Raw genomic sequence first — 17,314 nt, forward strand, 5'->3', positions numbered from 1 at the left:
TTGCCAATGTAGCCTATAGTGACACCTTACACATTTTCTTCCCACCATAGCCGATCCTTATGCCTGATGTCCTGACCTTCATAGATTGGAGAGCTGTTGCGCACTGTTGACATTTGTCACACGTTTTGATTAGAAGGAGTATTGGACTTGTACGGCATAGTATCTGTGGTGTTTTTCAGAGCGACATGCACAGCTGAGCCGTTATCGTTCGCTGGAATGGATGGGGGTATGGGTGTTAGGAGAAATAACCAACAACGAAACCACTTTCAGCTTAGCTCCTGCGCTGCCTGGCCCGCTGCCAGCTCTCTCTGGAGAGGATTGGCTCCCTTTCCCTCTCTCCTCCCTTCTTTCCCAAACGCAGATACGCACACACCAACCATCCAAGCAACAGCAGGGAGAAAGGCGAGCGAGAAAGCGGATAGGAAAAGGGAAAAGTTCTCTCGGTAACTTTTGGGTATTTAACGACGTGCTGTATTTTAGCAAAAATGAAAATGCCACACAATTTACGTTTCCAAGTGAATAATTGTTATATGCGGGGAGACTGAAATTTACATTAGAGGGAAAGGAGGGAAGAAGACGTATATTCTAACATCAGAGTTTTCTCCGCACTTTTGAGCCACCTTTATAATCAAAATTGGAAATACCTCCGGAAGTTGGTCGGTTGTTTTCATTTTTCGATTAAAAAGAAGGCCCACCGTTCATTTTGTGGTTTGGTTCGGGAAAAGTTGTCAGCAACAGCAGCATTCCGTTGTGCCACCGTGAATGCCCCCTTCTCTTCGCTTACGGCAGTTTAGGATGCCAGGATGCCTTCTCTAATCATTTCCCATCTGCTAGTCATCTGGCTGGGTGTCCAGAGGCTGGCCTGGTGCGCCGAGCGCGCATCCACTCGGGAGCGTTTCAAAGTGGTCATCGCCCCTCTGATCTGCAAGAGGATTTGCTTGAAAGGCCAGTGCCAGGACACCTGTGAGCAGGGCAACAATACCACCCTCATAGGAGAGAATGGACAATCAGCGGATACTCTCACAGGGCCTGGCTTTAGAGTGGGTGAGTGAGAGGTGATGTGATGAGATGATGATCCAATAGCCTACTTTTCTGTGAATTGAAGATTCCATTCTTTATCCAGGCTCCACAAGTTATTATGCTGTTATTTTACCTCTTATTATTACTGAACCTTGAAAATCTCAATGCTTTTACTTGGGAGAAAATTATTAATAAATCAGAAATGCAGTGTGATTTGCCCTATTACACAATCTCCAATGCCATTTATCTACTAAATTGTGTGTGTTTTGTTTTTTTAAGATGTAGATTCCCTCAACATTTTCTCTACAAATTAAATGATCAAAGAAACAACACAATCTAAATCTCAGTATCAATCTCACACACTACAGTTGTCTAATCGGCATATTTCATCTTTCCCCCTCCTCCAATCTCTTCTCCACATTGTCTGGCTGGCATGAGTTGAGTCTTTCTGCAATGTATCAGATAAACTGTGGTAAGGCACGGAGCCATGCAGTCTACTCTCCAGGCCCTACACAGCTGACACTGGAGTTTACTGTTCCCCCTCCCACTACCCAGTATAGAGATGGCGAGCAGCACCAGGTCACACTCTCACAATGAAAACAGAACCAGCCTATTTTTATCTTCATTATTGCGTTTGAACACAGCCTTGTCAGTTTACTTTTAAACACTTATCTGCTTTGACGGATCACAGTAGTTAGACCTAGGAAATATATTGTCTCTGTTTTGAGAGAGTACTGTTATTATTTGCTCAGTTTTTTTCATAAACTGTGATTAAGGGGTGTCCATTGCTCTGTTTATCTGTATGGGGCCCCAGAGTTATTTTAGTGTGATTCCCCCCCCACACACACACTCCAACCCCCTAATTAAGGCGCACAGACTAAGATTTGCTTTAGATTGCAAACAGAACCCAAAAATAAACTGCAGTGGTAAAAATAAATGAGAAAACTGATTCAGTCACTGTGAAAGCTACATTTATGGAAATGTGTGCAGGGGCCGTCCTTGAAGGGTCGGCGGCAGGGCTCTGTGGTCAAGGGGGTTTGAGCAACATTCACATTCACTTAGGCTTACACATTTCCTATACATTTACACAGAGTTTACCATGTTATGATTTTTCTTAAGCAGCTCATGACTGTAATTTTAGGTTACCGGGTTGACATACAGATTTTGTTTTGGAATTTTGCAGTGAAATCAGTTTTCAGTGGATACAGTTTATTGAATTGAATTGAAAGTGAATTTAACTTTAATTTAATCTGTTCTGAGCTGTGTGCCACCATCAGCCCTTCATTGCAGAACTACAGTTTGTTCATAACAATATAATGAGCTTTTTGGTCACCATAAAAAAAAAAAAAAGCACTGTGAATGAACCTGCTCACCCTTTTATTTGAAAACCGTAAAAATGGCGCTCCATACCACAGTTCTAATTACAGTGCTGCACAGGATTGTTTGTTTTATGGAATCTGCACATTTGCTTTGAGGAATCAAACTGGCAGGGGCCACAGAGTGCAACCTGAGCCAGTGTCAGCCTTTGGCAGACCAGCAGTGTGTGTTTGAGTGTGTCGACTGCTTTGGACTCTCTGGACAAGTGGAATTTTCTCTCTAATATGTTAAAATGGCCGCGATCAGACAACAATATGAACCGTTTTCCATATCTGTGTGGGTGTGACGTCACCACCACACTGAGGCTGAGGCCTAGACTGAGCAGACCTGCCAAACTCTTGCCCTGGAGCAGTCATTTCCAAGAGCACTCATTTGCTGCCTAATGATTTTAGAATTGCCCAGCAAAACAACAAATGGGTTAAACCCGTGTAGAATCTTATGGAAAAAAGACATGAAATAGTTGCTTGGGCTGGTTTGAGATTTGGGGTAGGTGTGTTTCAGAGAGTTCTTGCAAGCCTCATAGGCCATACATGACAGTTGTAGTTTTGGCAAGATTGTTCCTCATTTATTTCATATCTGATTAGTACTCCTTTTGTCTAATATTTCTAGTATTACAAGTATTACATTTTCCCGCTGTCTCTAGAATTCAGTTGAGTAACTGATTCACTGTGAAGGAGTGTACTTACTGTACTCTACAGTACTTACTGTACTGTCCTGGTCATTTGAATGAGCATTGACACAAAGTCCAATTCCAGTCAAACAGTGAAATGATAAATATATGGTTCTTTTTTTATTTGAATCCCACCTGATTCTAGGCTCCTTCTAAGTTATATCAAAGCTTCTTTCAAAGGAATATTTGATCTCACCATAGATCATCTCATAGGTTATATCACCCTCTAGATAAAACGATCAACTGGTATATCATGGATCAGTTGTTGGATACCATGATATATAATGTTTAGGAATTTTAGAGGCTTTGTGCTGTCTTCTTTGATGACTGCTGGGTGATGATGTGAAGGTTTGTGCTTGTTGCTCCACTGGGGGAGTGAGAGACCACCCAGCCCTCTGACAGGGTACTGTAGGAGATTCTGCAAGGTTAGAGTGGTATCAGCTACTTTACAGGATCATAAATCAGCAGCGAAAGAGAGAGGCCACCCTGTGTCTGGACAAGGCCTCTGTGAAATCTGTACCTTAACTAGAATGGCTGTGTTACACACCATAGGGCAATCATATAAGACAATAGATAAGTAAGTTAACTAGCGTCACAATCAGCAATACTCTCTTATATGTTCAGTTATGAAACATGTATCAAAAGCCCATTTGATAACTAATTTTTTTCTTTCATTGTATTCTTATCATTCTTATCTCAGTACCATCTTGTCATAGTCATGAGTCATTTCAGACACATAATCATATCAGAGATTGCGTCTGCATGCATGTTGACAGCATGTTGACATACTTTGCTGTCATTGTTACATACATTTCATTTGTAGCCGGTTCTACACAGGAAAAGAGTCTGCCAGTGGGTTTTCTTTGAATCCGACAGGTATTGTTATGTGTCATGTCCATGTCGTGTTCATAGAGCTTGTGTTGGTTGTCTCGGTCTGAGGGAAGCAGCTCATGACTAAAGAGACATGGAATGGGAATCCAGTGAGGTCACTTCTAGACATACATCCCAACCCCCACCCCCCCACCCCAACCCTCCCTCTTGTATCCTCTTGCCTCCTGTGTGACTGCCCACGGCTCTGTTTTGGGCGAGGGGTGGTGGACGGTGCCTTTCTCCTCCTCGAAGGTTGCTACCACAGAGGCATTCCCATCCATCAGCCTGGCTGACAGCAGCTGCTCTCCCCTCAAACGAGACCTGGTTCTCTGAGACCAGTCATATCCCCTTTTGTAGCAACGCATCTCTATCTCTCTGTTTCCTCAACTCATGTTGCACTTGGCATGGCACTGCAGTGCACACAGCTTAATAACATTCCCTCCCCTGAGCTGTGCTGATCTCAGTCTCTCTCGAAGGCATTTCTCTACTCAATGCCTGAAGGACCTCTCCCTCCATTCTACTCGTATATGAGTGACACATCCCTCTCTATCCATGTCTCCCTTGGGATGGACCGTCTATGGAATGGATGTCACTTGAGGACTTGTCATGGCCATTTTCAAAATAGCCCATGTGGTCATGCACAAAAGCTATTTTTTGATTGAGTTTAATGAGTAATTGGATACTAATAATGTGCTTATTCAGAGGACTCAGCTGCCTCACACATTTTCAGCAGTTTGTTTTGGTCTTCACTGTGTATGGGTCAAAGGTCCATGGGAGAATGAAAGGTAAAAGAGAAGTCAGTAAAACAGGCAGAACTGGAGCTGCTCTCTCTCTCTCTCTCTCTCTCTCTCTCTCTCTCTCTCTCTCTCTCTCTCTCTCTCTCTCTCTCTCTCTCTCTCTCCCTGTTTAGACAGTTTATTTTTCCTCTCTGCTCTTCCCCACACTCACTTCCTCCTCTGATGCCAAGTTATGGATGCTGTGGTCTAACACGGGAAACCCAGAAACCTGCACCACTCCACTGTGTGCCACAGGCCTGGCTGTGCCCTGAGGTGAGGTGAAGCTCCCCTGCTCACACATCCTCTCTGTCAGTCCTTCTCTCAAGGCCAAAGAGAGAGGCGGATTCTCCGACATTAAACACTGGAGTGTGATGGGTTGGGTTGTTGTGTTGTGTTGTGTTGTGTTGTGTTGTGTGTGTGTGTGTGTGTGTGCGCGTGCATATGCGTGTTTGAGGTAGTGAGTAAGAGAGAGAGAGACGCACGCACGCACGCACACACACACACACACTGCCTCTCGTCTCAGTCATTGCAAAAGCTCCTCATGAGCCTCACCCTCAGTGAACTCTACATTTAGTGTGTGTGTGTTCGGTGCCATGTCATCAGTCTTCCCTCAAGGCTGTGTTTTAATGTTTATGGGTGAATGGTTGGGCTCTTTCTTATTCAGCCTGCTCTCTCGTAGAGAGGCAAAATATCTTGGGTTATGTGGGGTCAGACCCGCCGTTTTCTCTTTGACGTCCAATCCTGGTATTTGTTGATATCTGTTAGGGCTTTTACTGCACCAGGTCACATACACACACAGTCACATGTTTATTTTGTGATCTTAACAGGGATTTCTCATGGAATTAGATTCCTCCTACTCTGGGCTATTCCCGTCACTGGCTCCATTCAAGTCAAGAATTCGGCACAGGTTTGGAAAAAAAAGTTGCACGAGCCAAATTGTTTTTGGCAGCAGAAGCTCCAAAAACAAAACACCAATTAGAGGTCATTTTTTACCAGGTGATGAGGGAACACAGCGGGTGTGTGTCAGGGTGGAGGCTGTCTCGCATTTGAGGGGCAATATTGAGCACAGCTCAAACAAACAGTCTGGTTTGCCATCTTTAACACGCTTTCCCTCCGATTTGCTTAGTGAGGGGGAGAAAGGGAGCAGTTATTTAAAGCTGGCCAGTGGAATGTGAGTGCTGTGAGACTATGTGACTGCACCCCCGCCAGTCCTCTGGAGCGGCAGAGCGATTAGCCAGGGTAAATACAGAATAATACTGCTGCCAGGGAGAGGGGGGGGCGGGGAGGCAAAGACACTGCTGCCACTACAGCTACTGTTCCAGTGCCCTGCTGATGGGAGCGCCGCCGGGCGGGCCGATCTCTGACATCAGCTCAGCTATGCAGTGTCAGCGCTCCTCTACCTGTCTGCTGTTGAAGGCTGCAGTGACAGTGGGATTAAGCCTGTGATTATATGACCTCACTGGGAGCTGGTGCCAAGATTCTGTCTGTCTCTCTCTTTCCAGTAGAGATCCATGTCTCTGCCAGTGGGGCCTGCCAGGGTTACACTGGGTTCATGCCCACCTTTGGGCCATGGAAACAACTTCTCATACCGCACCTTCATGACATGGGAAATCAATGTGTGCAATCAGGGGTTGGAGTGCTGGTTTGGATAATTATAAATGAAAGAAACAATGTGCTTATTTCAAAAACATATTCAATAGTACAGTGTGCTGAATCCTCATAGAATATCATGGCAAATGAAAAATGGACAGCACTCCAATTAATAAACTTAATGCACAATGACGTGTTATGGTGTGTGTGTCTTCCTCAGCGTGCATGAAGCATAAATACATATTATAAACCCACTTGAGAGATACTCGGTACAAAATTGTTCTCACAGCACTTTCATGGTAATTATACCAATTATCTATAAACTATTATTAATTCTTCAAAATATGTGTATGTTCCAGATCATTTTGTGGTAACTGACTGTTAAAGACGAGGCTCATTTTGTGACTCAACATTGTGAAAACGTTGCAGAGGTGCAGTATGGGTATTTGGAGTCCGCTCAGTCAACAGTGGACCCAGCTCCCAGGCGGCCTGCAAGTCGACAGGAGGAAGCAGAGGAGACTTTCTCAGGCCTGTTTTAAAAAGGCAGTGATTATGTCATTGACTCTGGGCTATGGATACAGCTACAGAAGTCTGGCCCCATCCTTGGGCCACTCTGTGTATGCAGTATGTGGTCTCACAGCACCAGTTAAAAGCAGGCCTGCATATTTGGGGATGTGGTTTCTTGCTTTTATACTGACCGTGGAGGCAAAACGCGTCATAAGATGCTTCATTATTGTGATCATGCCCTTTTTAATAGTAGTAGTGGTGGTGGTGGTAGTGGTGGTTGTTCTTATGGTGCAATGTTGTCTTTGTCATTGTCAATTGGAAATGTTTTGGTGGTGAGTATGAAGGAAGGAAAGTGAATTGATTTTGGATGGGTCATGGAGCTTAGTAACGCCATTGAATCATTGCTAGTGACCCATAATGCGTCATCTTTCTCTCTGTTATTGCCAAGTATGTTAGTGTGCATTACAGAAGGCTTTGCTGCCATTGCATAACTAGGCTTTATTAGATTGTATTTTCTGGTGGTCTGGTCTAAGACTCACTCTGCTGTAACACACACTCTGGCTATCATTGGTGGCATATGATCCCATAGTGTTAAACCCAAAAGAACTTTATCTGATGAAAAGCTATTTTCTTAGCCATTAGAAGATCACTTGTCTTCACTGACAGATTGTCAGTTTGACTGATGGATTGCTTCTTCTTACAGTTAACTGTATGTGATGGTGTTTGAACTGGAGCATCAAGGGCTATAATTTGTTCATTTAGAGTAGGGAATATTTGAGGTGGGAGGGTGAGGCTGCGGTTGGATGGATGCTGTTGGGGGTGGCTGCTGCGTCATCTCCAGACAGACAGAAGTGAGTGGGTGGGTGGCCACAGTCAGAGCAAAACCCCTGGGGCACACAGAGGGCGCCCCTCGCACAGACACACACACTCCTCCTCCCTCTGCACACAGTGTACAGACAGGCAGGAGATTCCCATTACAAAAGCTCCTGCTGAAATACTGTATGAGTTGGGTCCTCTTACTGGTATTAAGTGTATAATCTTTGATATGAGCTGAGTTTTATTATACATTTTTTAGTGTGTGTGTGTGTGTGTGTGTGTGAAAGCTCATGTTGGTACAGTTTATGTGTGTGCACAAGTGTGTGTATCTTTGTGTGTCGTTGCCTGAGCTTGCTCACACAACAGTTGAAGAATGACAGGTATGCCTCTGAGAAAGTCCCTGTGCATCTGGAGAAGCAATAGCCAATGAAACAGAAGATTTGGATCCTTTTCACTGTTTTTCCATCATAGCTTTCATTTTCTTTTCCACAACCCCACTCTCCGTCTCCCCCACTATCCATCCATCCCTCTACCCTCCCTTATTCCCTCCCCTTGAGCCCTTTCTTTCTCTCTCTCTCTCTCTCTCTCTCTCTCTCTCTCCCCCCCCCCCCCCCTCTCTCTCTCTCCCCCCCCCCCTCTCTCTCTCTCACTCTCTCTCACTCCATTTCCTGCAGTGCCCCCTGTGGAGAAGCCTGGCTATGCCCCTGACACTGTCTCAGTCTAAATCATGGCATGATGAGGAAAGAGCTCTCACTCCTCTGTCACATAAAGCACTCTGTCGAGAAGAGCTTTGAAACAAACACATTTTTCCTTTCTCCCTCTTTCTCTCCCCTCTCTTTTCTCTCTTTTGCTTCCAGTGAATGCTGGATGGGAAAAAGATTTGCCTTTTGACTGCACTTTGGAACATACCTCATGAGCCAATTTTGCGAATGAAATGTATTTTTCAAAGACATGGCATTAAGATGGTGTAATGTAAAACTGAGATGTGAGCATAATTGGAAACACATTTCCTGAAGGGTATGGCCTGATTATGAAATGGTTTAGTTTTATAGTATATCCATTAGGAGAATGGATTTCATAGACTGGCTGTATGATATAGGGCTACTATGTATGATATAGTCTAGATAGTGTTAACCATTTTGTCTGAGAGTTTTAGAGTTTCATGACTGAAACTAGCCGTTAACTCATGGATGCTGTGGAATGTATCATGATTGCATCATAAAGATCTCACTATCACTCGCTCACTCACTCACTCACTCTCTCTCTCTCACACACACACGCACGCATGCACGCACACACGCACGCACACACGCACGCACGCACACACACGCAGTCTGCAGAAAGCATTAGTCCATGTGTTTTACAATCAGGTCTTGCAGACTGTCCTGGACTTTGATAGAGGAAGCAGATGTGGAGGAGAGGGAGACTGACTCCTCCTGGCCCTGTCTGGTCCACTGTGGTTGGTTCTGATGATTGGACCTGAATGTCCACCCTGTACTCCTGATAGGAGATGTGGTTAGCCTGTCACACTCAGGACCAAGTCCTCCACCCAAGCTGCTACAGAGTGAGGTGTGCTGAAAAATGGCAGCTATGTGCTGCTCTCTGTTGTACAACCCCATGCTGGGCTTCTTTCACAACATCAAAAGGACTCATTCACCTGACTTTTTTAAATTACCGCAACTGCTGTACAGTCTGCGTCATGGCATGTGCACAGCATTTTCTTGGAGACAGAGGTATAATTTTGGGCTGTGTTATTTTTTCATACAAAATCTTCTTGTTGTTAGTCATCGATATATATATATATATGGGCGTGTGTGTAGATATGTTTCACTACTGTGAGCTCCAGATCCCCGTCAGAGGGTCTGGTCTTACTGTAACACCCTCTGTCTCCCAGACAGGCCCTCTCCCCGAGTCTTACCAGACTTTTCCTACAGTATGTTGTCTCTCCAGTCTCTGTGGGTTTAGGTTGTATAATCGGGTTTTGGAAGGAGGTTACACCCATGTCTTTCTTTTATTTTCTTTCTTTCTTTCTTTCTTTCTTTCTTTCCCTCTTTCTCTCTTTGTCTGCTCTTCTCCATTATACAATCCCCAAAGCTTTCTTGGGTTTTCTTTCCCTCTCTTCTTCTTCCAGCCTTCTGTACTAATGCAAAAATGACAACCCTTATAGTCACAGACAGACAATGGAGGTCTTGAGAGCTCTGCGCTGAAGTCTTTTCCAGACTGGGCTAGCTAGCTCTCCAGGTTTTTTGATGTTATCACTGAGCCTCCCAACCTGATCCTGCATGTTGCTGCCTGTGCCGAGTCCTATGGTTAAAGACAACTGTCACATGTAATTATGGTGCAGGCAGGCAGTGCAGGCTGCATCAGAACAGCCCATTCTGCTACAGATTATGGCTGTGATTTCTTCAGCAGCTTTTTTGCCTGACTTGCATTGGTTAAAGATGTCCTTGCTGTGTTTGAGGTGATCTAGTCCCGTCATTACACAGCGGCCTAGACTCCCAGGCAGTCCAGGCCTAATTGCTTCAGTGTGTGTGTTTGTGTGTCTGTGTGTGTGTGTGTGTGTGCGTGTGTGTGTGTGTGTGTGTGTGTGTGTGTGTGTGTGTGTGTGTGTGTGTGTGAGTGTGAGTGCGTGCTCTGCTCACTCAAAAGGCCTCTCCTCGCCTCGTCTCAACCACTGGGTGGGTCTTGTAAGATGTGCTGAGCTGTCTCTGCCTACCCAGGAACTCCTGCTGCAGCCGCGTAGTGATATGACTGGTAGAAATGCTAGATATGAGTCTCATTTTCAGATTTCTTTCATGAACACAAATATGGGACAGACACAACAACATTTTGGGATTGAATAGTAGATAAGTCGTTAACTTCTATTAGTTAGTGTTAACATTATTTTGTACATTTTGTTTGACTATGTGTGATATGCCTAGCTACAGGTACCTGGGTTTATTGTCTCTGGTGAATATCTCCCACTGTTTCCTCTGCCTGTCCTTTGTAGGGAGAAAGGGAGCTACTGTAAAAGTAAACACAAAAAAAACCCAACAGGAAGTATATGTGGCATGAAGATTGTTCTCTTAGGCAGAGCTCCCATGGTTTCAAATCTTTTCCATATTCCAATAAAAACCTGTCATTCGTATCACTGCTCTGGCCTGCCCTCATCCACAGCCAGTTCCGCCCGCTGCTGCTGATTGGCTGTAGAAGCTTGTTTGTACATTAAGTTGATGTAACTTGACAATACTATTTAGGCCTGGAATCCAAATTGACTTTTTAGGAGGTGACTCATAGCCTTGAGAAATCTTGAGACAGTAATGTATTGTTTTCCACTTGGCTATATTGATGGTTTGGGCTTAGCAGTAATCTATTTTTTTTGTTGTGGTAAACAGCTAAGGGATAGGGCTGGAGAAATGTAATCACTCTCAAAATCATAGAAGGTGCTATGGTTGCAATATGTGTTGAAGCTATACAGTGTTTGTTTACAATTACATTGTTGACAACAATGAAGTGACATGCTTATATTTTGGGTTCTGATGGGGTAAGACAGAACTAATTTCATGAGGCATTTATAAGTTATATTTATAAGTCTTCAAGAATCAATGGTTATATTTTTTTTTCCCAAAGTCCAGAAATGCATATTGCATTTGCATATGCATATGCATAACAATCCTAGATTGCCCCTTTAACTATTGAACCTTGTTAAGAACTCTGTCCCAGAATCCATCATTCTCTGACATCCTCCAGGTTGCATTAAAACTTAAACTTTATAGACTTTATAGACTTTACTCTGTTTGGATGATGTGTATATATTTCAACACCGTTGCTGCTTGTGGGCTGATTGTTTATTATATGTATGTATTTGTATATTTTATGTTTTTATTTATTTATATATGACTAATAAACCCCTTCCTATTCCTCCTCCCCCTTCCCTCTCTGTCTCTGCAGTGGTGTGCCCACTGACGTGTATGAATGGAGGTGTGTGCAGCTCGCGAACTCACTGCCTGTGCCCACCTGGTTTCACTGGTCGGCTGTGCCAGTTCCCGTTGCGCCAGATGCCCGAGGCCCAGGCGGCGAGGGGCAACAAGCAACCCGTCTACACCCTATCAATGCTGCCAGACGGACAGAGCCAGGGGGAGCAGGCGGTCATGGGACGCCTGCAGCTGGCACAGACCAGCTCTGTGTTCACCCTCCCCCTGGCACAGGGGAGCCACCACTCATCAGAAGGTACCCTTCATATGCCATTGTGGACAATGAAACCACAACACATAAGTACCCACTGCTTGTGATCCGAATCTGACATTATTGCTCATACACAGTAGAACTTTGTTTTGGGTGGCATTGTAATGAACTGTAGTCACACGCATGTAATTTCCTCTCTCTCTCTCTCTCTCTCTCTCTCCTCTCTCTCTCTCTCTCTCTCTCTCTCTCTCCCTCTCTCTCTCTCTCCAGTGCAGATTAATGTACGTGTCCACCACACAGCAGACACCTCTGTTGTCATTCATCCTCTTGACCAATCAGATGCCAAGCCCCCTCATAAAGCTGGGCCACGCTTGACCCCTCAGACGCACAAACCCAGAGGGCGGTGCTTCCAGGAGACCACGCCCAAGCAAGCTGTGAGTCAGACAGGCCTTGCCATGAAGTCATGAACATTGTATTGTAATAATTGTCATACAATGGATTTGCTGTGGTTTTTCAATTGCCATTGTGTGCATTTCCCTTGTTTTCTTTCTCTCTCTCACGCCATGTGCTTCAGTGTAGCAGTACCCCCCTCCCTGTACTGACCAACCAGGAGGACTGCTGTGGCAGTGTCGGCAATTCCTGGGGGCAAAATAAATGCTATAAATGCCCCATTAAAGTACCATGTGAGTAACTGTCGCAGAATTGACTTCTTAAGTGTATGCTTGTCTATCTATCTGCTACTGGTGATCTGCCTTTCGCCTTTCCCTTATCTGTGATCTGTCTTCAATCCCTAACTGCACCCTTAGAAAAAAAAGGTTCTTATGGGTTCTTCATGGAACCATTGAGGTGCAACAAACTCATTTATAGAACCATTTCATCAAAAATGTGCTTTTTTTAATCTTTTCACCTTTTCATCAAATAGGTGCTATTTGGAACCTTTTTACCAATCTCATTCCACGGAATGCAAAGTTGAAGTTGGGATGTCACATGAACATATGCACATATGCAATACATGCACATATGTAATACAGTTAGAATTAAACAAGAACCAACAACACATGTACAGTACATTGAGATATTACAACATAAAGATCTGAAATTCACAATTCCCCAGAAAACCATCTAAGGTTATAGTATATACCATGATTCATAAATGGCACCATACATGGTTCTATTTAGAACCATTTAGAGAACCCCATATGGTTCTTCTTAATTCTATATAGCACTTTTAGGGGTGTCTTTTGTGTAATATAAGCATGGGACCTCAAAGCAAGGAACCTTTTTTGGTTCCATATAGAACTGTTAGTTCGAAGAGTAGTACCTTTTGTAGGACTATGTAGTACCTTTTGTTATTACAATGTATCAGATAGATAGTATCAGAAACAGTTTTCTTTAGTGTTTGATTAGATTCCCTGGTGAATATGTATCTGCTCGGAGTCTCTCTTCTGCTAAATGGATTAGCAAAGTCATTGTTTATGGAGCCAAAAACATCAAACTTCTTGTGAATGATTCACTGCCAGTTTATGAAAAAATGAGCACGCATTAGCACAAGCAATTTATGTGTAAAATGTGTGTACTGTGTTTGCGTGTGCATGTGTGTGTGTGTGTGTGTGTGTGTGTGTGTGTGTGTGTGTGTGTGTGTGTGTGTGTGTGTGTGTGTGTGTGTGAGAGAGAGAGAGAGAGAGAAAGAGAGAGAGAGAGAGAGAGAGAGAGAGAGAGAGGGAGAGACAGTGAGACAAAGAGAGTGGAATTAAGTTCCACTTTGCAGTTACGTGTGTTCCTATGTATCTGCCCAGTGGAAGACTGTCATCGCATTGCAGAAAGATTGAATTTCAAGCTGCGCCCCACGAAAAATCTTGGCCACTTACCTTTTTCCATTTTTCTATTACGCCATTCCTCAGTTCTGAGTCAGACAATGCAACCTTTGTCAGAAAGTTCTAGAACTGGTTATTCTTTCAACTTAGGACAGCAGGATTCTTGTCTGCTCATCTGTTTTGTTGTAAAGTAAAATAAAAAGGACAAGAGGAAAATATGATTGAGGACATTTCTAGGGAAGTGTTTTTTTTTTACATTTCTGTTTTCTTCTGTTTCGTACAGTAATTCTGGAAGGCAATGCTTCAACAATTACCCACAAAAAACATTCTTACCATTTTTCTCCTTTGTGGAAAATCGACTTGTAGAGCATGACCTTTTTTCATTTGTGCTTTCTTTCTATTTAATCCTTCTGTCTCAGACTAGGTGGAGTTTGGCATGGTCTTTCTTCTCCTTTTTATTTTCCTTTCCCCTCCAATAGTTTCGCTCTTGCTCACGCTTGGATACCCTATATTCCCTCAATCCCAGGGTCTGATCAAATGTGTGTCATCTTTGTACACATCACCGTCCCAGAGAGTCTCTCTCTCTCTCTCTCACACACACACACACACACACACACACACACACACACACACACACACACACACACACACACACACACACACACACATACATACACATACACACACATACACACACACACACACACACACACACACACACACACACATGCCATCTGTCTATGATGGCAGTGTGTTCAGACTAAACAAAGCACAGCTGTATGAGCTAACTCTGTGACTAACTGGGAGAAAAGATGACACTATTGCTAGAAGCAGGGTGGGGTACTCCTGATGTACAGTATGACGGTGGTCTTATTAATGGACTAGGCCTTCTCAGATATGTAGCGTATTTCTCGAATTTTCACCCCAGTGTTTCTATGTCTCTGTCTCTATGTGTGTAGCTTTCAGATAATGTTGTATATCAAGCCACTCTTTCTCTCTTTTACACTTCCTGAGCCCACTTCTCTCTCTTTCTTCCACCCGCACTCCTCCTCTGCCCTGCTCCTCTGCCACCTTCATCCTTTTCATCTTTTATATTCTCCCATTGTCTCTCCTGTCTCCATCCCCCTCTCCCTCAGACACTCCAGTGAAGCTCCAGACCATCATCGAGGACTATGGCTCTACCTGCCCCCAGGGCTACAAGAGGCTCAACAGCACCCACTGTCAAGGTAACACACCAACGCTCCCCTGGCTCCTCCAACACATGACAGTGAAGCAGGGGGATGCTGGCTACTTTGACCAATTTGAGCATAGCAGATGATCAAGTCAAAGTTGAGAACTCACAACACAATATATTCTCCACTAGCAAGTGTCCATCCCTGCGCTACTATGTGCTCCTGCTTTTTCTACTTTGAGGATAAGAAATCACAATCTTCATATCTCACCTCTCTCTCTGTCTTCTCCCTCTCCCTCTTTCGCCCTCTCACGCCTTCCATCTGTCACCTTGAAGACATCAACGAGTGCACCATGCAGGGGGTGTGTCAGAACGGGGAGTGTCTGAACACGCAGGGCAGCTTTCTGTGTGCCTGTAAGGCTGGCTTTGTCCTGGACAGGACCAGATGTGTGGGTGAGTGAGAGCCCCCTCCTACCTCCAGACATGTGCTCCTCTGATCACTGCAGACCAGGCCAGGCTTTGTGTTCAATACGCCAACACATTTTATAGAAGCAGCTCTTAACTTTCTTATTCCCCTTGTCTGGTAGTCCCACCTGGGGCTCATCTGCAGGGTGTGTAGTTGAATTATTGGAGTCTTTCATTTGTTCACAGTCTGTAGGTCAAGAGAGGACCCTCCACCTGTATAACGCTGTGTAGGTTTAGAATTCACAAACCTGTCGTCAAATATTAGAGTTTCCAGGTTGCCTTTGATGTTCCAGTATTTTCAATGCAGTTTTGACACAAATGCCATCCATCTGTACCATAGGAATTCCATTTGATTTCCTCTTTAAGAAAAGGTACTCTCTTGTTATCTCATTGCCATAACACCACCCTCTGTTCTGTTCTCCTCCATGTTCCATTGGTCCTCCCGGATGTCAGAGTCTCCGTTGGCGTTTGAGCAGGGCCTGTGTTTTCTCATGGTGACCGAGGCGGGCCGCTGTGAGCACGCCCTGCCCACACACCTGTCTCAGGAGATGTGCTGCTGCACCGTGGGGAAGGCCTGGGGCAGCAACTGTGACAGGTGTCCCCAAGATGGCACTGGTGAGTGGGCTGATGGAGGAGGACAGGGGCAGTAGTATCTGATCAGTGGAGGCTGGTGGAGGTAGAAATCGGAGGACGGGCTCATCACACAGTCTGATGATGGGTCAGTTGGGTGGAGGCTATGAATGTATCCCATGATAGTACAGGTCAGTGTATCAGTTATCTCATCCTGGTTCCTGCACCGGAGGTGCTCATACTGAATAACAAGATGATGAAAATTATGATATATTAAAAAAAAAAAGAATATGATCTGTGATCATCGATCCCTCTCTCTCTCTCTCTCTCTCTCTCTCTCTCCACCTCTTGTTCTTCTCCTTCTGGTGTCCAGCCTCCTTCAGTAAGATCTGTCCAGCAGGGAAGGGTTACTTCCTGCAGAGTGTGCGGGAGACAGTGGCCTTCCCGCCTCATATCCACACCAGCCCGGACCAGGGGCCCCGCAAGTCTGAGCAGGAGGGTGAGTCCAGTCCTCCAACAAACTAAGGCATGAGTCATGGTGGGTTCCCCTGGACCCCATGAACACTGGCTTTGTCCTCTGCAAACAGATGGAGCTGTCAGAGAATATCAGCAGGCTACTGGGGATATTGTGATTAACTAACTGTGTAAACTGTGTTTTAGAACCATAGCCTTAATATGCCGTTGTTTATATTCACTGTCAATGTTTTTCTGAAAACTTTGAACCTGTGTATTTTGCATGCAGCGTCATTCAGAATTTTAATCTGTTTTCTTCTGTCTGTTTTCACTTTCAGAAGTCAAGCTCCTGGTAAGAAACTCATTTCTCATTAGACACCAGTTCTATGAGCCTGAGGTTAAATAGCGGTGCAGCTCATCTAATACAGGCCTGTCTCTCTCTCTCTCTCTCTCTCTCTCTCTCTCTCTCTCTCTCTGTCCTGTAGGAGGGTCCTCCAGAGGTGACCACGCCCATGCAGCAGGCTCCTATCAGCACCCACGGCCCTAGAGTCCCTGGTAGGCTCTCTGATCCATCCCTCCTCCCATCTCAAACCCTACTGCACTGTTTCTCTCCCTCCCCTCTCTCTGTCATCCCTCTTCTCTGTATCTCCTCCTATGTACTTAACAACTCCCAGTTACTCACTTACCGTGAACTCTCAGAGCATAGAAAGTCTGAAAAGGGATAGTTCACCTAAATTACAAATATGTAATTTTGTCACTTGGGTGAACTATCCCTTTTAGCATGATGCGACTTCAGTAACCATGAGATATTCATTCTGTCTATCTGTCTGGCTGTCCCCACAGTGATCATAGCCAAGCCCACCCCTCAACCCATCGTCAGGGTGAACGCGGGGAGGGACCCCTTTGAGGTGGCACAGACGCAGGTCTCACGTGAGTTCCACTGCACTGCCAAGCAAAACTACATGTACCGTTTAACACTTCCCTATGAGGTTTTCTCTCCGATGCTGTACGGTGTAGAGCAGCAGTGTGCAGGTTCAACCAGTCTGAGGTA

General features: G+C 44.7%; 1 protein-coding gene across 4 annotated transcripts in view; it reads left to right on the forward strand.

Moving 5' to 3' along the window:
- The first annotated feature begins 379 nt into the window (after positions 1 to 379).
- ltbp3 (latent transforming growth factor beta binding protein 3) overlaps positions 380 to 17,314 on the forward strand; it is a 27,373-nt gene continuing 10,438 nt past the window's right edge. For 3 of the 4 annotated variants that reach the window (XM_083692226.1, XM_083692227.1, XM_083692228.1), the window contains exons 1-11: positions 380 to 1,044; positions 11,557 to 11,835; positions 12,061 to 12,224; positions 12,365 to 12,473; positions 14,741 to 14,830; positions 15,112 to 15,228; positions 15,694 to 15,855; positions 16,184 to 16,309; positions 16,602 to 16,615; positions 16,749 to 16,818; positions 17,107 to 17,193. In XM_083692226.1, the coding sequence (XP_083548352.1) occupies positions 804 to 1,044; positions 11,557 to 11,835; positions 12,061 to 12,224; positions 12,365 to 12,473; positions 14,741 to 14,830; positions 15,112 to 15,228; positions 15,694 to 15,855; positions 16,184 to 16,309; positions 16,602 to 16,615; positions 16,749 to 16,818; positions 17,107 to 17,193 (1,459 nt within the window). In that variant the 5' untranslated portion in view covers positions 380 to 803. The remainder of the gene's footprint in view (positions 1,045 to 11,556; positions 11,836 to 12,060; positions 12,225 to 12,364; positions 12,474 to 14,740; positions 14,831 to 15,111; positions 15,229 to 15,693; positions 15,856 to 16,183; positions 16,310 to 16,601; positions 16,616 to 16,748; positions 16,819 to 17,106; positions 17,194 to 17,314) is intronic. The other variant, XM_083692229.1, reaches the window with a different exon arrangement.

This window comes from Argentina silus (assembly GCF_951799395.1).
Source record: "Argentina silus genome assembly, chromosome: 2".
NCBI lineage: Eukaryota > Metazoa > Chordata > Actinopteri > Argentiniformes > Argentinidae > Argentina > Argentina silus.